The sequence below is a fragment of the Gopherus evgoodei genome, chromosome 1, assembly GCF_007399415.2.
Source record: "Gopherus evgoodei ecotype Sinaloan lineage chromosome 1, rGopEvg1_v1.p, whole genome shotgun sequence".
Taxonomy (NCBI): domain Eukaryota; kingdom Metazoa; phylum Chordata; order Testudines; family Testudinidae; genus Gopherus; species Gopherus evgoodei.
This window is the reverse complement of record NC_044322.1, coordinates 96,526,754-96,550,911: the sequence shown is the minus strand read 5'-3', so window position 1 is coordinate 96,550,911 and position 24,158 is coordinate 96,526,754. Positions and strand designations below refer to the sequence as shown.

Genomic DNA, 24,158 nt, shown 5'->3' with positions numbered 1-24,158 from the left:
AGATGGAAAAGAACTATGCAAACATTCTTAGCTTTCTAAGGTGCTCTCCCTCATTCCTGTTGTACAAAATCCTCAAAGTTGTATTCCAGTTTTGATATCATCCTGAATGAATATTGCCTATTACATCAAACTGTGTGATTATTCTTTAATGTGTGTGTGAGATTTACTAAATTGGCATGTTGAAATACTGCCAGGGTTTTTTTACATTTGTTTTAGGTGACAGCTGAAATCTCTTGAAGTCCTCCGTAAAAGAAATCATACTTCACACTAACTAAATAGATGGAAGTGCATTTAGAAAGAAAAAGAGATCAAAATGATTTTACCACTGGCAAAGGGAAATGGTGGTCAAATTTAGCCTAAAATTGAGATTTAAAATGAAGCAGTATACCTAATACAAAACATAGGGTAAAAATATAGTGTAAAGAAACACATATACAAATTAATTAGGCCCGTCAAGCAATTAAAAAAATTAATCATGATTAATCGTGCTATTAAACAACACAAGAATACCATTTATTTTAAATATTTTTGGTTGTTTAAGACATTTTCAAACATATTACCGTATATACTTGTTCATTAGCCCGTTCATTTATAAGCTGACCCCCCAAGATGGTTAGGTAAAAATAGCAAAACTGTATGACCCTTTCATAAGCTGACCCTATATTTCAGGGGTTGGCAAACTTTGGCTCCCAGCCCCGTCAGGATAAGCTGCTGGCGGGTCGGGACATTTTGTTTCCTGGAGCATCTGCAGGCACGGGGCCCCTTAGCTCCCAGTGTCTGTGGTTTGCCGTTCCCAGCCAATGGGAACAGCAAACTGTGGTTACAGGGAGCTGAGAGGCTCCATGCCTGCAGACGCTCCAGGTAAACAAAATGACAATATATTAGATATTTGATTCATTTATTCCATAGAGTTTAAAAACATCAAATTTTGGTGTAAACCAGTTTATAAGCCAACCCTCACTCTTTGATGCGTCACTTTTTTACCAAAAATATTTGGCTTATGAATGAGTATATACAGTAATTTCAATTACAAGACAGAATACAAAGTGTACAGTGCTCACTTCATATTTAATTTTGATTATAAATATTTGCACTGTAAAAAACAAAAATAGTATTTATCAGTTCACCTAATACTCTCTTTATCATGAAAATTGAACTTACAAATGTAGAATTATGTACCAAAAAACCTGCATTCAAAAATAAAACAATGTAAAACTTTAGAGCCTACAAGTCCACTCAGTCCTACTTCTTGGTCAGCCAATCACTCAGACAAGCAAGGTTGGTTACAATTTGCAGGAGATAATGCTGCCTGCTTCTTGTTTATAATGTCACCTGAAAGTGAGAACAGGCATTCGCATGGCACTTTCGTAGTCGGTGTTGCAAGGTATTTACATGCCAAATATGCTAAACATTCATGTGTCCCTTCATGCTTCAGCCACCATTCCAGAGGACATGCTTCAATGCTGATGATGATAACGATCCAAAGCAGTGCGGACTGACGCATGTTCATTTTCATCATTTGAGTCAGATGCCACTGGAAAAAGGTTCATTTTCTTTTCTGGAGGTTTGAGTTCTGTAGTTTCCACATCAGAGTGTTGCTCTTTTAAAAATTCTAAAAGCTTGCAACACACCGTGTCCCTCTCAGATTTTGGACGGCACTTCAGATTTTTAAACCTTGGATCAAGTGCTGTAGCTATTTTTAGAAATCTCACATCGGTACCTTTGCGTTTTGTCAAATCTGCTGTGAAAATGTTCTTAAAACAAATGTGCTGGGTCATCATCCAAGACTGCTGTAACATGAAATATATGCAGAATGCAGGTAAAACAGAGTAGGAGACATACAATTCTCCCCCAAGGAGTATAGTCACAAATGTAATTGACACATTTTTTTTTTTTTAATGAGGCGATAGCTCAGTGGTTTGAGCATTGGCCTGCTAAACCTAGGGTTGTGAGTTCAGTCCTTGAGAGGGACACTTAGGGATCTGGGGCAAAATCAATACTTGGTCCTGCTAGTGAAGGCAAGGGACTGGACTTGATGACCTTTCAGGGTCCCTTCCAGTTCTATGAGATAGGTATATCTCCATATATAATTATAACAATCAGCATGGAGGCATGTCCTCTGGAATGCTGGCCAAAGCATGGGCCATACAAATGTTTAGCATATTTGGCATGTAAATATCTTGCAACGCCGGCTACAAAAGGGCCATGTGAATACCTGTTCTCCCTTTCAGGTGACACTGTAAATAAGAAGCAGGCAGCAGTATCTCCCATCACTGTAAACAAACTTGTTTGTCTTAGTGATTGGCAGAATAAGTAGGACTGAGTGGACTTGTAGGCTCTAAAGCAGGGATTGGCAACTTTTGGCCTGAAGGATGTACCGGCCACCACTTCACGCTGCCCCCACTGGCCTGGAGCGGCAAACCACGGCCAATGAAACTGTGATCGCTGAACCTGCAGACACGGCAGGTAAACAAACCAGTGCTTACCCTGGTGGGCCACGTGCCAAAGGTTGCCGATCCCTGCTCTAAAGTTTTATATTGTTTTGTTTTTGAGTGCAGTTATGTAACCAAAAAAATCTGCATTTGTAAGCTACACTTTCATGATAAAGAGATTGCACTTCAGTACTTGTATGAGGTGAACTGAAAAATACTATTTCTTTTATCATTTTTACAGTGAATATATTTGTAATAAAAAATAATAATATAAAGTGAGCACTATGCACTTTGTATTGTGTGTTGTAACTGAAATCGATATTGAATATGTAGAAAGAACATCCACAAATATTTAATGAATTTCAATTGGTATTATATTGTTATAAGTGCAATTAATCACAATTACTTTTTTAATCGCAATTAATTTTGAGTTAATCACATGAGTTAACTGCAATTAATTGACAGCCCTATAATATTTACTAGAAACTAGTCTCTCTTTAGGATGAGGTATGATAAAAAAGTAAAGTATTGTTAATGCCTTTTGTTAACCTGCCCAGAGCAGAAAAGCCTAGTTTAGCAACCCTTTGATATGGGAGACATCCATCAGAACTAGCAATTATGATTTGGCACTAGCAACTGCAGAGGTGGAAATCTTCTGTCTCAAGCACTAGCCAGCCAGCAAGATTACTCTTGCTTCAGGAGGAATGAAAAGGACAAGCTTGGTACTTGTAGCCTCCATTTATCACAGGTTTCAGTAGACTACTATCCTGGGGCTGAATGGGAAGTTGAAGCTTGCTAAAAGTCAGCAGCCTCACTGAAGACTTTTGACTGAAGACTGTAGCTAGAATCTCTCCAACCTATGTGACATGCCATTGATGGAAGCCTTCATTAAATAAAGACAATACATGGAGTAGTCTCTGTTGCAGATGCAGAGCCAAAAGTTTAATCTCCTGCAACAGAGAGCAAGAAGATGGGTAAAATCACATGATGAAGAAAAGAATGTATGTTGTTAGAAACTATAGTAGAGAACAGAATTATCAGATATACATAAACATGATTTGTTGGGGAAGAGCCAATGGCTTTTTGTAAAAGGAAGTCTTGCCTCACAAGTCTATTAGAATTCTTTGAAGGCATCAACAAGCATGTGAATAAGGGTGATCCAGTTGATATAGTGTACTTGGACTTTCAGAAAGCCTTTGACAAAAGTCACTTATCAAAGGCTCTTAAGGAAACTAAGTAGTCATAGCATAACAGAGAAGGTCCTCCCATGGATCGATAACTGGTTGAAAGATACGAAACAAAGGGTAGGCATAAATGGCCAGTTTTCACAATGGAGAGAGGTAAATAGCAGGGAGCCCCCCCCACACCAAAGATCTGTACTGGGACCTGTGCCACTTAACATGTTCATTTATGATCTGGAAAAGGGATTGAACAGTGAAGTGGCAAAGTTTGTAGATGATAAAAAATATTCAAGATAGTTAAGTCCAAAGTTTACTGTGAAGAGTTACAAAAGGACCTCACAAAACTGGGTGACTGGGCAACATAATGAGAGATGAAATTCAACATTAATTAGTGAAAAATAAAGCACACTAGAAAAAATAATTCCAAATACACATATATAAATGATGGGTTCTAAATTAGCTGTTACCACTCAAGAAAATTCTTGGAGTCACTGTGGATAGTTCTCTGAAAACTTCAGTTCAATGTGCAGTAGAAGTCAAAAAGGTTAACAGAACATTAGGAACCATTAGGAAAGGAATAGATAGTAAGACAGAAAATATCATAATATCACTATATCAATCCATGGTGAGTCCACACAAATAGTGTGTCCAGTTCTGGTTGTCCCATCTCGTAAAGGATATAGCAGAAAAGGAAAGAGTTCAGAGAAGGACAACACAGATGATCAAGGGTATGGAATGGTTTCCATGTGGGGAGAGAGAAAAAAGATCACGTCTGTTCAGCTTAGAAAAGAGATAGCTAAGTGGGGGGGATATGACAGAGACCGATAAAATCATGAATGGTGTAGAAAAAGTGAATGGAGAAGTGTTATTTACCCTTTCCTGCAATAGAAAACAAACAGGGGTCACCTGATGATATTATTAGGCAGGTTTAATACAAACAAGTGGAAATACTGTTTCACACACTGTACAGTTAAGCTGTGGAATTCATTGCCATGCGATGCTGTGATGGCCAACAGTATAACTGGGCTCAAGAAATAACTGGATCAGCCCATCAATGACGATTAGAGCAGATGGTCAGGGATGCAACCTTGTACTCAGCGCAACCCTAATTGTCTGACACCCAGAAAGAGAAGACATGTATGTATCACTTCAACTGCTTTGTTCTTTAAACTTCCCTGAAGCTCTAGTACTGGCCATTGTCAGAGACATGATAGTGGTGCAGACAGACCTTTGCTCTGACCCAGAATAGCAGTTCTTATGAACAAACCCTTTTCAAAAGCCTGTACAGGGTGAGGCTTGTTTTCACTTATAGTATTAAGCAGAGTCAGTGTGTGGCAAATCTAAGAAAATAATACCATAGAAATGGCAGCACAAGTGAAGGAGACTAAAAACAGAATTAGAGGCCTCATAATTCAATTTCACTAATTGATCTGTGAGTTAGTCCCATTAGGGATGAAATCCCGGTCCTAATGAATTGAAAGAGCCCAATTAGGAAGAAAAGGAGTCGAAAGGGGCAAGCAGTTCTTAAAAGATGTAATACTGGAGGCTCAATATCAAAATAATGCAGAAAAAGATAAGATGAGCCACTGGAGGCCAATGTGCCTGCACAAGGAGCTTCTTAGCGATCTAAAACCCACAAGTGATATATACAGGACATGGAAGGAGGGGCCTTTCACCAAGGAATCATACATGGGACTGGAACGAGTGTGTAGGGACAAAACAGAAAAGCCAAGGCACAGAATGAGTTACAACTGGCAAGGAATGTTAGAGGCAACAAAATGGGGTTCTACAAATATGTCAGACAAAAAGAAAGACCAGGGAAGGTATGGGCCTGCTTCTCAGTGAAGAAGGTGAGCTGATAATGGAAGATGATAGGAAGGCAAAGCTGCTTAATGCCTACTTCTCTTCAGTCTTCATACAAAAACTAATATTGTTGTGCTGAGTAGGTAGCTCAGGTCATAACCTCAAAGAAGTGTTACGGGTGTCAATTCAGTTGTGTGTGGGTATCAAGAAGATGTTAAGTGGGCTAATAGTCCCATTCACTTGTGCCAACAGGAATTTAAAAAAAATGCCAAGGGGCACTGTAATGGATCAAGCCAATTCACTTGTCTGTTAAGATAGGTCAAAGAAATGTTAGTACTGTTGTCTTCACATATTTGTAACTTGTTGATTTGTTTTATATATGTGTACCTTGTGCTTAAATAACACTAGATCCAGAGGTTTGTATTAGCAATTTGCTTGATGTGTAGACTTCCTGAAAACTAATGGATGTTATCTGTATTGTTTTCACATATCTATCCCTATTAGAATGTAATGGCAGGCACTTGCATATTTATATCACTTTAACCAAATTATTTGTGTATGCATAGGCGGTAGAATTAAAATTTCAAAGCAAGTTGTCCTTGATGTGGAGCCCTGAGGTCAAAAACTCAAAATGCATTCTTCATCAAAGGAAGAGCCCCTGCTATGAGTGCAAGTATTTGCCTAGCAGCTTTTTGGGGAAGACAGCTATAAAAGTGTGTCCTGGGAACAATCCTTCATATCTGATCCATCTGAACACTGACAGGTGGATTCCAGATGCAAGACAGAGGTCCCCAAAACCCATTTGGGGAAATCCTGAAGAGCTGATGAAAAACTAGCAGACATTACATCTCTGAATTGACTACAAACTCGGATTCACCTGTAATGTATTCTTTCTGCTTTAACCTCTCAATAACTCTCATTTTCTTTTCTTAGCTAATAAGTCTTTAGTTAGTTTACTAAAGGAATTGGCTGTCAGCGTTCTCTTTGGTGAGATCTGGAATATATTCTGACCTGGAAGTAACTTAACGTGTGATGATTTCGGGCTTTAATAACTTTTCATCGCAAAGTCCAGTGCATCTGCATGGAGGGCTAAAGGGACTGCCTGTGACTCTATGGTGAGGCAAGCATAATATCCAGAAGTGCACTTTTGTTATTGGTTTGGTGAAATTTAATTATGAATATACCTGTAGTTTGGGGTATCTGCCCCATTTTCTGACAATCTGAGCTGAGATTCACGCTCTCAGCTGTGACCCACTTCAGGCAATGTGACAAACATGTGATTGGATGACCAGCAAAGTTATCATAGACAATAAAGGGGATGGGATGCAAATCAGGAAAAGTAAAGAACACGTCAGAGAGCTTCCAACTAATTAGAATGAATTCAAGTCAATGGGGTCTGATGCTATTCACCCCAGAATGCTGAAAGAATTAGCTGAAGAAATCTCAGAGCCACTAGCAGGAATGCTTGCAAACTCATGGATGACAGGAGATATCCCAGAAGACTGGAGAAGGGTTAATGTAGTGCCTGTGACAGGCTCCCCCCCCCCTCCAGGAATACCACCTGATATACTGGGATTAACATTAACATGAGAAGGTGCCACCTGCGACCACCTGACCCACCTGCCTGGATTCCCTTAACACTGTACTGCTATGCAGCCTGGCAAGCCCTTCCCCAGGCTTCAGGCTGCACTTCACCAGCACATGTACAGGTATGGATACCCCCCGCTGCAGAAACACACAGACACCGAGATCAGCTCTGCATGAGAAGGCTCAGCTAAGGAACTGCCCAGTTACTCAAGTGCCCCTCACCCCTCCGAGTGTAAAGCCAAAATTATACAGTCTTGCGCTGCACAGAAAACTGTACAGCATAAGCTAACAACATTCATCCTCTCCCTCAATGTCGAGAGAAAGAGGCACAGCTTTTTGCTCCCCCATTATGAAGTCCGCAAACTGGTTTTAGAGACAACAAAACAAGTTTACTAAGTACCATTGATAGATTTTAAGTGATTATAAGTGATAGCAAACAGATCAAAGCAGATTACCTTAGTAAATAAACAAAAACCGCAAACTGAGCTTAACATACTAGATAGATAGGATATAAATTAATAAATTCTGATCCAGAGTGATAAACAGGCTGGCAGATTCTTAAGGTACAAGTTGCCTTGACTTTCCCAAATTTTCATACACAGGCTAAAAATCCTTCTAACCTAGGACCATCACTTCCCACAGTTCAGTCTTTGCCCCTCAGGTGTTTCCCTGCAACAGCACACCTGGAAAGTGAGATACCCCCATGATGTCATTTTCCCCCTTTTATATCTTCTTCCCACTTGCTGGAAAGCTCTTTTGCTGTGACCTGAGTCAAATAGTTCCCATTGTGTAGTGCTCTCTCTGAGAGGTTTCTATTGTACACAGTTCCTGGGGTAATCATTGTGTGCTTTTGTGCATTTCCTCAATAAGCCATTAACATTGTTTGGCCTTTTTACTGTTGTATCTGAGAGGCTGCGTGTGGGTGTTTTCAATCTCTCAACATGTTTCAGTAACACATACATAGCCAAACTTCATAACTTCACATACCACAATAGCACATGCAATTCAACAAGATATTACTATCCAGTAGATCAAGACTTTTAGAATGATACCTCACAAGACATATTTTGTATAAAACATCCTAATTACAACACAGTGGTGAATATTGGGGTGAAACAGTGCCCATCTTTAAAATGGGAGGAAATGAGAAGCCAGCGAACTATATACCAGTCAGCCTGACCTTGATACTGGGGGAGCTTCTAGAGCAACGTATATAATTCAATTTGCAAATACCTGGAGGATGAAGAGGTGATCATGAGCAGCCAGCATGGATTTACTAAGAACAAATCATGCCAAACCAACTTGATTTCCCTTTTTGACAAGGTAACTGACTCCATGAATAGGGCGAATGCAGTGGATATAATCTACCCAGACTTTAGCAAAGCTTTAGACACAGTCCCACATGACATTCTGATAAGCAACCTGGAGAAATGTGGCCTCTGTGGAACTATCATTAAGTGGATACATAATTGGTTAAACAACTGCAAAGAGTAGTTATTAATGGAATGATGTCAGACTAAAAGGAAGTCTCAAGTGGGGTTCCACAGGGACCTGTTCTGGTCCAGTGTTATTTAATATCTTTCTTAATGACCTGGATGGAGATGTAGAGAGCATACTGTTCAAATGTGTTGATAACACAAAGCAAAAGAGGCGTTGCCAATACTTTGGAAAATAGAACTAAAATTCAAAGGGATCTTGTTAAGTCGGAGAACTGGGCTACAGACAACAAAATGAAATTCAACAAAGACGAATGTAAGGTGCTATGCTTAGGGAAGAAAAAACAAATGCACAAATACAGAATGGGGGAGAATTGGCTTGGCAGGAGCACTGCTCAGAAGAATCTGGAAGTTATAGGGGATCACAACATTAACATGAGTCAATAATGCGATGCTGTTGCAAACAAAGCAAATGCAATTTTAGGTTGCATTAACAGAGGCATAGCATGCAGGTCACAGGAGGTGATAGTACTGCTTTACTCAGCACTGGTTAGGCCTGAGCTGGAATACTGCGTCCAATTTTGATCACCAATGTATAGAAAGGATGTAAAGAAATTGGAAAGGATCCAGAGGCAAGTGACAAAGATGATCAAAGGGATGGAATGCAAGCCGTATAAGCTAAAGCCGAAGGAACTGGGTATGTTTAGTTTGGAAAAGAGGAGATTAAGGCGGGATATGACAGTGGTCTTCAAATACTTGAAAGGGCAGAGCCGCCCAGAGGATTCAGGGGGCCTGGGGCAAAGCGGGAGAGCTGTGGCACTTGTACTCACCCGGCAGTGGTCTGGGTCTTCAGCAGCATTTCGGCGCGGGGAGCCCTTCAGCTGCTCCGCATCTTCAGCAGCATTGAAGGGCCTCCCGCCACTGAAATATTGCTGAAGACCTGGACCACCACTGGGCCAGGGCTCGCAGGGCCCCTGTGAGGCCCGGGGCAAATTGCCCCCCGCCTCTAGACGGCCCTGTGAAAGAGTGCCATAAAAAGACAGAAAGATTGTTCTTTCTTGCTACAGAAGGCAGGACAAGAGGCAATGTAGTCAAACTACAGCATAGTAGATTTAGATAAATCTCAGGAAAAACTTCTTAACTATAAGAACAATAGGTCAATGGAACAAACTGCCCAGGGAGGTCGTGGAAGCTCCTTCACTGGAGGTTTTCAAAAAGAGGTTGGATAGCTGTCTTGGATGGTTTAGACACAACAAATTCTGTGTCTTGGCAGGGTGTTAGACTAGATCAGGGGTCAGCAACCTCTGGCACGCGGCTCACCAGGGAAAGCACCCTGGTGGGCCGGGCCAGGCCAGTTTGTTTACCTGCCATGTCGGCAGGTTCGGTGGACCGTGACTCCCACTGACCACAATTCGCCGTCCCAGGCCAATGGGGGCTGTGGGAAGCGCCGCGGGCCGAGGCACATACTGGCCACGGCTTCCCACCACCCCCATTGGCCTGGGACGGCAAACCGCAGCCAGTGGGAGCCGCGATCGGCCGAACCTACCAACTCGGCAGGTAAACAAAGTGGTCCAGCCCACCGGGGTGTTTACCTTGGAGAGCTGCGTGCCAGAGGTTGCAGACCCCTGGACTAGATGACCCTTGTGGTTCATTCTAACCCTGTGATTCTATGATTCTATGAAATCAAGGGCAAAACTCCAATTGACTTTAATGGGACCTGGATCTCACTTGAGATCTTCAAGGGTGTCAGCTGGGAGAATTTTTCTTACCTCAGGTGTAATGGGGTACACACCTCACTGAGGGCATACCCTTGTGACTGGGTTTCAAGATCAGTTCTCATCTGATTTAGCACACCCTTCTGTCACTCGTTCACCCCAAGCACCTCTTGCTTTCCAGAAGCTGGGGTGCCTTCTCTTCATGGCTTGGTCTTCCAGTCAGTCAGTATACTATTCCCTCACTGGATTGACTGAGCAGGCATCGTTCCCAGCAATCCTTCAACTCAAGGCTACGCCACTCTCTCAGTGGCTGGTAGGGGAATTGGGCCCACATACTACTCTGAGTTCCAGCTCAGGGACCCTCAAATAAGCAGCCAAGGTCTGCACCATCCCAAACCTTCTGCCATTTCCACAAACCTTTTCCTACCAGGCTTTTTCTACCAGGCTTCTACTCCACCAACCTCTAGGGAAACCCTTCTTTCAGGGCCAGGTTCCAAGGGCTATTATCCTTTCCCTACACTTCCTCCTTTCCTTCTCTGAGTCCAAAGAGTGACTGAAGACCGCCACCCTGGAGGCCCTTTCTGCTGCAAACTTCCTGACTCTGTAACAGCCCCACTTGCTTCTGTGCAGTTGGGCTCCAGCCTCAATCAATGTTTTCCTATGAAGCCAAAATTCTCCCTCAGGAGTGACCTCCCTCAGGTTTCTTAACCCCTCCTGTGCCATGTTAACCCCTTCCGGGCTTATATGGAGTGAATACCCCATCAAAGCAGGAAATAAAAGTATACTTTAGTGATCCCAGCTAATCTTTCATACATACAGTTTGTGACAAATGTGGTCATGGATTTCTTCTGTGCTGGAGCAGCCCATTTAGAATTTGCTATTTTCTCAAGATGGTCAGAGACACAGAAAGCCAAGTCTCTCTTTTCCTTTTAGATGTTCTCATACCAGAATTTTGTAAACCCAGTCTGGCTCTCCAAGTAATTTATTTAACCTACAGCAATGGTCCCCACATTAACTCTTGGGGGATTCAAATTCTCCCCAAGTCTAGTGGTATAGTCCTTTGTGTGGCTATGCTGTTGATGAATTCTTGTTGTCATTTGTCTACCATGCGGCCTGGAGCTTAATGTGCATCTTTACTCTGAAGAGCGACTACACAGGATATTGGGATGTGTGAGGACAGCTTTATTGCTCAGTGACTTCTAGATCAAATTTCTTCAGTTACAATAGAAGAGACTTGGTCTGCAAACTCAACCTAGAATCTAAAAATCAGGTTGTTTTTTCTGCCCTGTTCTTCACAGATGTAGCTAGGGGCAGAGCTTGGTCCCGCCGCTGGAATTTAGCTAGCAATTCTGTTGATACTGAATAAGCCTGATTAGAAAGAACTCATTCTCCCATACTTAGCTGATCGTGGATTTGCCAGAGAAGAGACCTCCTGAGTAAGAAGGTGCCACTTGTATATGGTTTCTTTTCAAACTAGAATCATTCTTCAGTTTCGCACAACTCCAGCCATCACTGAAGTTTGCTCAACATTTTCCAACAAATTCACCCACAATTGCACACATTCCAAATATCAAAAGACAGAATTTGAAACAAAAAAAAAAAGCCATGATAAGTATGGACTCCACATCAGCTTTGACAAAAGTCCAACTTTAAGCTTTACCTATAAAGGAACTTGTCATATTAGGTTTACTCAGGTTAGGTTAAAGCTTTAGGGGAATTTTCAGCCTGTACTCGAACATGGACACAACTTCATTTTGAAGTAATTAACATGAACTGCCAGGTTATGTCTTATAGTGAAACAATATTTTCTTGGTAGAATTGCATGCATTGGATGTACAATGCAAAAGAAAACTACTGTTGTCTAAACACCAGACAACATGATACTATATAAGGCATTAACCCAAACTAAATGATATGCATGAGTTTATTCAGTTTTGTGTGGATTTTTTTTTTGAGGGGTGGGGGGGTTGGAGAGATCACAGATACAGTGATAAGAGGTTTTTTTTTTTTCAAATTAGGAAGAGCAAACAGAACTAGAGTAACCCAATAGAACATTTTCTAATGAAAATTTCTATAGGAAAAGAATTTAAGATAAGCACCAGCCAATTAATCAGTAAAATAAATCCCTGTTTTCAGAGGTGAAGGAAATTAAGATAAGAGAATGAAATTAAAACAAACAAACAAATCCCCAAAAATTCAAAGCTGAGGGTACATGACTAAACTTGCAAAGTCTAAAAATTAATTTGTAATGACAGGTAATTATGCCCAATGGTCTGTGATGCGATGTTAGATGGGGTGGGATGGGATCTGAGTTACTACAGAGAATTCTTTCCTGGGTGCTGGCTGGTGAGTCTTGCCCACATGCTCAGGGTTTAACTGATCGCCATATTTGGGGTCAAGAAGGAATTTTCCTCCAGGGTAGGTTGGCAGAGGCCCTGGAGGTTTTTCGCCTTCCTCTGCAGCATTAGGCACGGGTCGCTTGCTGGAGGATTCTCTGCAGCCTGAGGTCTTCAAACCACAATTTGAGGACTTCAATAGCTCAGACATAGGTTAGAGGTTTGTTACAGGAGTGGGTGGGTGAGATTCTATGGCCTGCATTGTGCAGGTCAGACTAGATGATCATAATGGTTCCTTCTGACCTTAAAATCTATAAGTCTATAAGACAGCTGTACCATATTAAGGTAAGTTCTTTTAATAATTCCAATTTTTTAAAAAACTGATCATAGCCATAGGATTCAATTAAAAAAAGAAAGACTTTCAGTATGTTTCTGTGTAATATGAACCACTGCCTAATCCTACTAACTGCCTAATCCTGCTCATTGAAATCAATAATTTTGCCACTAATTTATAAATCCATGGATTTACAGTGGAGTCCACAGTAGACCAGAATTTCAAAAGGTCCATGTATGTGAAGTGCACAGAGCAAATCCTCTGCATACACACAAACTTTAATTAGTTTACAAAAATACCATACCTACATATGTGCATACATCAAGGGGTATACACACACCACGCTGGTGCGCACATAAATCAAGTGCACTTTTACAAATACGTATTATTTGACTAATACTATAAAGTAGGCAGGCAAGGCAGCATACAAGATGAATCTGTAAGATAGATATCTCAGAAATGCAGGCTAATATATGACACTTAATGTATATTGAAACTAAAATTATAAAATTCATTAACTGACTTGCTCTCATTTCCTTTATAAAAAAAATTGACTAACTCACATTTTAATGTTTTTGAATTAAACACCAACTGTGTATACATTTGAATGCATTCAATACAGAAGATGTGTACTCAACTATTCACTGAATACGTGTAGACAAATATGAAGTCATTCCAAATGTTTACTTCTTATTCACAGAACATCATTTTTAACTTGCAGTATGTTGCAAAGTTCATGATTTGGCAGAGTAGACCACATTATCAGTTAACTTCCCATTAAAAAATCTTCACTAAAGTGCAGTTAAAGTTGGAAATCTATATTAATGACAATGCTTGTGCAGTGAAACTTATGCAGATCATGGTTTTGAAAAGTGGTTTGTATTTCTATTTAGTTACTTCTACGGCCTTCATCACTGCATATCTGAGCACTTTACACAGACTAATTAATTTATCACCACAACATCCCTGTGAGGAAGGGATTTTATTTATTTTTTTTAAAAAGTGATTTGCCCCAGATCACACACTTCCACCTGAGCTGAAAGAGAATCATGATTAGCTGTTGGTATTGGTAATGGTGAACAGTAAAAATAAAATAAAAAAAATTACACAACTGAAACTGTTCTTGCCATCTTGTTCTACGCCCAGGCAACCCATAGGTCGTAGTATGGCAACTTCTTGAGCGTTAATTCTGTAACCCACATCTTCTCTCAGACAATCATCTTTGGCAATTAACACACGTATTCTCCATCTTCTTCCAGAATTAAGGAGAGAGGCATCATAGTTATACACCTCTAGTTATGATAGCGGATGGCATCATCTCACTCTGAAATGAGACATTCACCACCAGTGCTGCTGAGTGGTCGGGTGGGGGTGTGGCAGGTTGTTTTCCTCCCAGCTGTCCCCCTTTCTTACTAGCATTCCACCCTGCAGTGGATTGTCCTTCCAGTGACTCTGCCCTCCAGGCAGGTCACATATTCAAGCCTGTACCTTTCAGGGCATATATGAAGAGTTCAACAAAGGGGGAACGTTCAGGATTAAGTGGGACACCTTAGGGCTCCTCCTTCTTAGGTCAATATCTCATGGCCCTGACTCTTCTATTTTCAGGATCTTGGCTGCCCAACTTCATTCCCCGCATTAGTGATAATGTCTTTGTTGTTGTCACTCTTTAGGAGTTTTTAGGGGAGCCTGGGCCCACCAAACGCACTGGGCACCACCACAGGGCCCAGTGGTGGGCAGCTAAGTCTTATACTCTAGGGTGCTTGTGCAGTTGCCTCCCTGGATCACTTCCTACCAGTCGCCAAGATAAAGAACTAAACAAAAAGATAAAGTCTCTGACCTTCAGAGACTCACAGGTCCCTTCTCCATAGTCTTAGTCAGGTCACTACTGGCAGGTTTCAGGTAGCAGGAGCTCCATCCCAGGAGTTCAGAGTGCAGATCAGCTTATCTCCGCTGTCTGTCTGCCACTGAGCTAGCTGCTCCCCTTTAAGCACTTCTCCCAACCCATTCAGACGTTGCAGGTGCAGTGGGGCAAGGCTGTTGGGCCCAGAACAACTCTAACATTTCTCCTCCCAGAGTGGGGTTTGTACACCCTATCACACACAGAGAGAAGTGTCAGATCAGATTAAACACAATGTGCATCTATTTTAAGGTGCTATTCTGCTCTGAAAAGTAATTGTAAAAATATCAAGGCGTTCCATGTTTATTGTGTCTTAATAATTTCCATATGAATTGTATTCGGTTTTCAAGACTGTCTGCCAGTCTTTCAAACTCAATGTGGTCTCTGACAGAGAGACTGGATTTTCCTTCATGCTCCTTACTAGTAATTAAGTTTCCGCATGCTAAATTAGTTCAACTGTACCTGTGCACTTCTTCTTGCCAACCATGTGTTCACAGCTTTCATGGATTGGAACTAAGTAAGCAGTTCTTTTGATGATGCACAAGGAGGAATATGTACCCTTTACTCATTGGCTCGTCTTTGCTGCAGAGCTAACGCGAATCTCATCCACACACAAAACCCCTTAATTCGAGCATGCTGGTGCTTTTAACTTAAATTGGCAGGCTTATCAGAAGGAATCATCTATAGCTTAAATGAACATAATTCCTCAGCTAACACAACCATTCTGTGCCACTAATACAACCACTCTGTGCCAGTTGAGTCTTATTTTGCAGTATGGCTGTTCTTACTCAAACTAGGCTAACTAGAGAGGAGTTAATTCAAGTGTAGATCTAACTCAAGTTAACCCTTCAATTAAGACATAGCAGGTATGTCTACACAGCAACTAGACACCCACAGTTGGCCTCTGCCAGCCGACTAGGGCTCACGCTGCAGGGCTGTTTCATTGCTGTGTAGAATTCCAGGCTCGGGCTGTAGCAGAGGCTCTGGGACCCTCCCACCTTGCAGGATCCTAAAGCCAAGGCTCCAGTCCATGCCCAGATGTCTACACAGCAATGAAACAGCCCCGCAGCCCAAGCCCCACAACCTGATGTCAGCAGGCATGAATCAGCCATAGGTGTTTAGTTGCTGTGTAGATATATCCACTCTTAGTTCTGTAGAAGCAGCACACTAATAGCAGTAAGACAGTAAAATCTTTTTTTTTGTCATTGAAGAGAGAAGATCTGACTCTGAATATACAAAGGGCAATATGAGACAAGTTACATAGTCAGTTTTTAGAATTAAGCCACATTACAGAATTAAACTGTACATCAGAAGAAAAGAAAATAGAATGGAAGTTTCAACTATAACTGCTTGACAGAACCTGTAGGAAGATTTTGCTACAAATTCTATAAATTTTACTTATGTGGAAAGAATCCTGCCTCTCCTGTCCCTCCTTCCCCCATGTTAACATGTAGCTTGTATAACGGATAAACTTGTTTTTATGTTAGAGTCATTACTGAATTGTGACAGGTCATTCCTTATTACATGTAACTCAATCCCAAAGGACACAGGCTAACTTCTGTTTGACCTTTAGGTATTACTATATCAAAAAAGAATTTTCTTGAGTTATGGTACATAACTCTTTGTAGGATAATCTTCTGATTAAAGGCCAGGCCAGGAGATTTGAAGGTTTTGTTAGGCTTTATCCTACATCTTCGTCAGGATGCTGAGAAAATTATATAGGGCTAAACTTTCAAAGGTGGCCTCTAATGTGGGGTGTCTGATTTTAGACACTTGAGGAGGATTTGAAAATTCTCGTAAGTGGTAGCCTAAGTCTGATTTTATCAGCCCAGATGTATGCACATTTATAGCTGTAGATTTATTAAGTAAATAAAACAGGCACATCTCTCATTTGAAAAGCCAGTTTGATGAGCAGGCAAAGGCTGACTGCCTAGGGGTTTTCCAGTGTGCACAGTACAAGGATTTTCCGAAGTGCCTCTGTGTGGTATCCATTCACCTGTCCTCTCAGAGTCTGTTAGTGTGACATTCCTTTTTGCCTTTCTGCAACAGAAGCAGGAGCCTTAACAAAGCTGCTGGGCAGCACTTATTATTAAGATGGTTATTAATTTATATAGTACATTCTATAGGGCAGTGAGCATCCTAATACGGATTTGTATAGAGGGCAGCAAGGTCCAGATGATGACAGGGGACTCTGCTACTATAACAAAATAATAATAATTTGCAACTAAAATACTGCAAAGCTAGGGATGGATTTGGAGATAAGTTTCATTGGGCTGGAATTTGTTCAAAAAAAAAAAAATCCCCTCACCATGAACACACTTATTTGTCTCCCAGATTAGCTATATACTAGACCTCTTTGCCCCATCATGCTTATCACAGAGTACAGTTTTGCTGTTCTGCACTACCATGCATGCTTTCTGTCTTCCAGGTTCCCTGGAAAGAGTGCACGGGAAGCAGTATTGGCTGCCCCAAGCCTTTAAACTAAATGAGTCAGGCGGTCCAAATGTCATGAGATTATTTTTAATCCAAAGAGATTTTAAATAAGAAGATATTCCGGGACTTTCCTCCAAAACCATGAGGGCCAGGAGCTAATTTTTTTTTAATGAAAGCCGAGATTTTCACGTAATCACATGAATTTAGGAGTGGTGGCTTTGCCACAAATCTCACAATATTTGATGCTGTTCTTAACTCATGCAAATTGGCATCACAGGGAAGAGGTTCTTGGAAGAGGACTGAGAAACACAGGGGCAGCTCTCACACAATTTCTTTCTCACTCTCTGCACTAAAGCTGCCAAGAACACCCAAGCAAATCAACTGCCAGCCACAACTCTGCAGAACATTTCTCCTGACACTCATGTTCAGCTCTGAACTATCGTAGCAGGGTACCCTGGGAAGTCTGCCTTGGATTTAAGCAAATGCTATATGTAGAGACTATTTGCAATTTAGAGAGGGGTTGTTCCATATAACTGGCAGGGGTCCCCTACAAACCTCTTCAGTGCTCTAGAAAAAGGGGTACTCCCAATGACTGGAAGATCAGAGCTAGCATCAATGTAATTTTAAAATAAATGCCTGCAGTGCACTCCTCTGTAGCATTTCTGTTCACCACTTTTTTCCTATTGTCCTCTCTGTCCCCTTACCCCACAGTGCTTTAGCAATGTGCCAGATGAAAGCCTCCAAAGACAATGTTGCATGGGGGCCACTTACCTTTTGAGAGTTTGCTAACATTTTTTAACTCTGCTTACTTTGCCTTGCTGTACCAAGGTTAGCTGTGGAACAACGCCCATTTTGGGAGCTGGACAAGGAAAGAGGGTGAGGGCTCTTCTCTTGTTTTCCATTTTTGCATGTGACCATGCATGAATCTATTCCGCGTGGCACTGGACATCACTGGTCAGCAGACAGGGAAAGCAAGAGTAAAATATAACTGTACCTCACCTTGAGTGCCTGCTCTGTTTCTGACACCTAAGAGCCTGGAGTCTTCAGTGCTGCACCCCAGAGCCTTCAAGGCAATTAACAACTCCTTTCCCTCTTTCTGGAATGGGTTTCCACTACAGACTGCTTCCTTTAAAAACAAGGGCTATGTCATCCTTTAAAAACAAGGGCTATGTTTTTATAGTGAGATCGCTAATTCACTAAATATCCTAGTGGAGACAAGGCCCAGGTAGATTTTACCTTGCTGTAGCTAGTCTAAATTAATCCCATATCTCCCAACCTCTGGATGACCTCAACTGGATGGGTAAAAACAACCTGTGCTTTGTCTCCATTAAGCTTTCACATCAGGATTGCTGCTACTTTTTTTTTTTTTTTTTTTTTTTTTTTTTTGCACTGATGACACAGCCTCAAAAGACCAGCAGTTAAAGTAGAAGAGCTGCTGCTTGACAGCCCAGGCAGACACACACCCCACCGGCCAAGAGAAAGGGGAAGAGAGTGCCTGTTGGAAAAGTAAGGTGGGAGGGAGGAAATGGAGAGAGAGAGCCTGTAGGAACACTGAGTGACCTGAGGAGGCAGGGAGTGTGGGGGAGGAGCGAGCAGCAGGCAATTGATCGGGGTGTTCCAAAAGCTAGTGGTGAAATGAGTCAGAGAATCTGATTGATTTTTGCCTACACTGTTCCCACATATTTGTTGTAGCAAGCCTAAGAGAGCACTGACCGGTGCAGCAACAAATGCTAAGGAATGCTAAGCAGCTGGGCATGCAGGAGGCCCCCAATGCATGTAACCTGATGCAAAGCTGCCAAGTTCTGTGCTCCTTCATATGACATTTTATGCAAATGGCATATCTGCAAATAATTTTCCTATAACCATACAAAGAAGCATATGGTAACAGTCCTTGTTCTCAGCAGTAGCAGATGTAGGACATGGAGTTGCACAATCCTTGCTGACTGGGGCAGGGGCAGGCAGGTGCTTGAGGTTATCTGGGAATCTTGCTGGGTTAGAGTATGAAAGGAAACTGAGAATAACTGGGTGGGTGGCTGCTGAGGCTCCTGGAATGCAGTGTTCCTACAGTGCTGGCACTTCTGAGGATTCCTAGGGGCAGGAGGTGCTGGATTTCAGGGATCTACTGGGAGGCAGAGAATGCTGAGGCTCCCAAGGACGGCCTGGTACAGCTGGCTGAGGCAGGAAGGAAGCATGGGGCTGGTAGTGGGTTCCTCCCTTTGCACTGTTGTCACCATGTACAGCCTGCTACCACCTTTCCCTTAGGGCTGCTAACTCTGACTGAAGCTATTCCGGGAGATTCTTTTTTTCCTCCAGCATGACATAAGGTCATTTTCTTAAAATATCCTCTTAAAATTCTCAATTGCTTTCAATAGTCACCGGGAGATCTCACCGGGGTCCAGAAGACTCCAGGCCAATCCTGGAGGGTTGGCAACCCAACTTTCCCTCCAGCCGCTGCCACTTCTTGGCTGCTCGTTCCTGGCCCTGATTTAGCCAAGGGAGCAGCAAGAGAGGACATGCCAGAGTGCTTGCTCAGCTGTCTCCACAGCAGACTCTGGCAGCAAGAAGGGGGAACTGCAGACAAATGCCTGCTGTCTGAGCCAGGTATGTAAGGGTGGACAACTGAGATGCAGGCAGGTCTGACAGGTCTGCCAATTGCATGACAGCCATGTGAGATGTGTGACACTTGGCAGTCTGCTTATATGTACTCTGCTGACCAGGTGATTGCTGAACATCGGTGCCTGATTGGCTAAAGGTTTTCAAAAGCAACAGCTGACTCTGTGAATCTCAATTTTCAAGTGTCCGACTTGAGACATCTTCAAGGCAATTTTCAGAAAGTGCTGACCACCTATCCTCTGAAAAATAAAGCTCCCTTCAAAGTGTCTTTGGTTGGTCACTCAAAAATTGGGGCACCTAAATTCATCAGTAATGCATTTAAAGCTTGGCTATAGCTGGCACACTGCCAGCTTGTCACATTACCACATGCAATGGATAATTAACATCTAAGTCAAATTAAGGTGCCCAAAGTTTTAAAATCGGACAGCTCTCTGGCACTTGAAGTGGGTGCCAGCAGCAGTCAGGGTGGCCTCATATGCTCTCAGTGGTGATGCTGCAGCAGCCAGCCAGGTAGAAATTGTTCACAAAAGAGACCGAGACTTAGGGTGACCAGATGTCCCGATATCCGTCGGGGCACAATTTGTCCCAATATTTCGCTCCGCCGGCAGCACTCGGGTTTTTGGAGTCTTTTTGGGTCCACCGGCAGACTCCCCCACGTGTGCTGACATTTTCTTCATCTCATCTGGTCACCCTACCGAGGCTTTGTCTACATACTGAAATTGCATAAGTTTAACTTAAACCAGTTTTTAAACATTTACTTAAACCAATGCAAAACCCTGGTTAGACACACTCGCATCAGTTTAAGGGTAGCTTATTTTGATTTAGTTTACACCTGTTCCTAATCAACTTCAGATAAATCAAAGTAAATCAGGTTTACGTTGGTTGACGTGTGTCCACACACCAGTTTTAACTGAGTCCATTTTAAAACACACCTTTAGTTAAAATCGGCACAATCCTGCATGTAGACAAGCCCAGATATTTGTTGGTGGCACTTATCATGGAAAAGGAAACTTTCTTCTGTGGGGACAGTCTGTTAGGATATAGATATTCAGGCCTGTCTGCAAAGGCCTATACCTTAAGAATTTAGGTGTATTCTTATCACTTAGCTAGTTATAGAGGGATAAAAGAAAGAATCAAAAATCACTGTCTGTGCAGTGGCCTTCTCTTACTGTGACAGTCTGAGGCCTGGTTCTTGAACAGCCATAAACTGGGCAATGTACGGTCACGTCCTCACATTCCAAACTAGTCATACTGAAATAAGGCAATCTGGGACTGTTAGGAAGGTGATGCGATCTATCACCTCCAGAGAAAGGAAAGAGCCTAGAAATTTAGTTTGATAGTTTTCTGTCTGGTAAGAACTCACTTAACAATAGACACAGCTGGAGAACCCTTATGTCTGTATAGATGTAGCTGTGAAATCCTTACACATTTCACTTATTTTTTCCTACATCCAAACTCACATTTTTTATAAACTCTACACTTTTCCTTATTCTTTAAATAACTGTTGTCTTCATCACCAGAAAGCCTCAGATGTTCTCACAAGCTGCCTCTCCAGCACCAACCTGTCATTAAAGAGCAACCTGGACCAGCTTCTGGAAGCTTAGGAGTACCCTGAACATGCCCATCATTCAAGTTGTATTTCTCCCTCCTGTCCAACTGATTGTTTTTATATGCTAAAATATGCATATATACTTAAACATAAAAAGCTTTTGTCTCAAAGTCCCGTAAGTTGATGCCTCATTTGTTTAACAATGCTAAAGTAAATTTTAAGATATGAGAAGTTAGGAAACATGATTGTCTACCAATGTTAACTCTTAAGAGTGTACTTGTAAGCTTCTACTCTATTCTTAACTTACTTCATAGTCTATACTGTAGAAACAGCGGTACATATGACTAGTAATGCTATGGACTCAGCTTAGACCTCCCAATACCTAGAGTAGGTATGATACGGTGAGTTAAAGTTGAAGTAAAGGCCATAACTCTGTTTTCTTTCTTCTGTGGATTTAAATTAAACCCTTTAATTTCTTGTAATTTGCTTTATTATCAATGGCACAATGGCCTAAATTTTAAACCAGACATTTGTTTTCATTTGACATGGAACAATGATAATGCATGAAAGGTACTGGTGTGAACACAATGGTCGTATCAGATGTCACCAATCGGGCATTCCATAGTCTTACACAGTTTGGAGGTGTAAACAACAGACATTTACATCTGACAGGAAAACACTCAAACACAAATTCTTTTAAAGCTTGAATAAATAAAACTTAAGATAAACAACATCTGGGACACATGCAGTACCCTAGAACAAATTGTTTTGAATGTATGAATATTAAGATGAAATTATTATTTATATTTTTGATGTAAAGTATTAGTATTTTCATTAACACATGCAACTTTCTTCCTTACCTTTAGGGAATCAAAGCAGGCAATAACTCTTCCATTTTCAATCTGGCAACTTTTGGGGGGATGTGCAAATTTGCATTCCTCATCAGAACGCGAACAAGTTCCTCTCTGAAATTGTCGGCACACTTCTAATGTCAGCCATTTTGTATCTCTTACAGGAGTAACATTCAAAGCCATGATGAAAAACTGATTTAGGTTTTGTGAATAACTATTAAGTGAATTATGCCAAGGCAATCTACAACAAATCCAAAAACTATAGTTGAGAGAAGCTCTGTGCTTTTTTTCTATTGGAAATGAAGTAATAAATTGCTTAATGGAGCCCAATACACACAAAGCAGAATGAGCAAACACAATTTATCAGCAAGCAATCACTCATCAATCAATATGTCCCACTTGTAGACTTTTGGCTGCAAAAAAATCATGCTCAGTAGCATCTCTGGCTGTAAAATATCTGAGTCTCTTGATCGGATCACTGACACAACCGTTTTAAATAAAGTTACTTCAGTGCAATGGCACTCCTCGATATAATATTAATTCTTTGCAGGCCGCTTGCTGGTATTGATTACACAGGAAAAGCAATGCAGTCAGCTTATTCACGTCCTGGCAGTAATTCTTTCTTCAGCTTTTTTAATATGGAAGCCAGTTTCACATCAACTAATTGGCAAACCAAGACAGTTGAGGTTTCTTCTGTGACATATAAGGTCAGGGCGATGTCTAGCTGGCAGAGATAATATTTTGAAAACACATTCAGGCGTCGCAATCCTCTCTCATAAAAGTGACTTCACAAAGGCACTTTTTAATAATTGACCTGACAAAACAAATAAAATATCAGTTTATACTCAACCTTTTAAAAATCAACATTTTGAAAAACAATCACCACTTTTTTTTTATCATGGACACTGAAAATGTGCAGTTAATGCAGTAAACTAGTGCAGACTTAAATTTAAACAATATTAAAAATCAGCCTCTTTCATGAAGTTATTCATGATAAAGGGAATAACCAATTGAAACAGGTATTGCAGCAATATTCTAGGCAACAATCCAAAAACTGGGAATGACTCAAACAGATGAATGTAGAAGATAAAATAATTAGGCATGTTGCTTCTGAAACAATTCAATCTAATGTGCTTAGATTCCAAAATAATGTATTAGAGCCACAGTTTCCAATTAATTTATCAGTTAGTCTTTTAGATTGCATTATTGAGTGTTGTAAACAGCTACTTATTATTTGTTCTGTTTATAAAAAATGAAGATGGTAGAATTTTGTATGAATTTGTCTCTTGGGAAAAAAAGAGATTTTGTCTTTATAACAGGAAAACCTGTTTCTAATAGAAAGAATGTTAACTGATTTTTTAAAACTACAGACCATTTCTAAAAGGTTTCATGTAAGGCTGCAGTAAGCTTCCAATTGTTTAAATGTTCTCTAAGCATTTAACTTTTATTGTGAACCTAAATTGTTTCTCAATTAAAATGTATTCATGGTTGTTGTTTTTTATAAAGTATAATTGAAGGCCAAAGAGTTTGACACAAATATACGTAACAATACATTTTTACAAAATTAAGCTTTAACTGTAGACAAGATGACTGTACACATGATTTCTGCTCTAACTATGCTTTAAAAACATACAAACTTGGTTGAATAATTAAGTGTTTTATGCAGATTCTACCAGAGCAAAGAAGTGATTACTTTTACTGAATAATGAAGCTATTTTGTAGAATAGCTAAGTAGAATCCAGTCATTTTCTATTAAAAGTACATTGAGAAAAAAATTCATATTTTATAGTACACAGTTCTATAAGAAGCTCCATCCATGCTTATCAAAAACTGTGTATTATATGACAATATTTAATAGTGTATATTATAATGTTATTAAACACAGCATTAGAGTGCATATATACAAGAGGGTATAGTTAAGGTTACACATGCAAACTTAACTTTGGTATTTCCTGACTTTGACTGCCTAACTAATACTGACCAACATTTTT

The 24,158-nt window shown here is 40.9% G+C and overlaps 1 protein-coding gene across 7 annotated transcripts in view; it reads right to left on the bottom strand.

Annotated features, from left to right (window-relative positions):
- Positions 1-24,158, bottom strand: part of MBNL2 (muscleblind like splicing regulator 2) — a 249,726-nt gene that overhangs the window by 87,090 nt on the left and 138,478 nt on the right. For all 7 annotated transcript variants that reach the window (XM_030567623.1, XM_030567632.1, XM_030567642.1 and 4 more), the window contains one exon: positions 22,177-22,981. In XM_030567623.1, coding sequence (XP_030423483.1) covers positions 22,177-22,350 — 174 coding nt within the window. In that variant the 5' untranslated portion in view covers positions 22,351-22,981. The remainder of the gene's footprint in view (positions 1-22,176; positions 22,982-24,158) is intronic.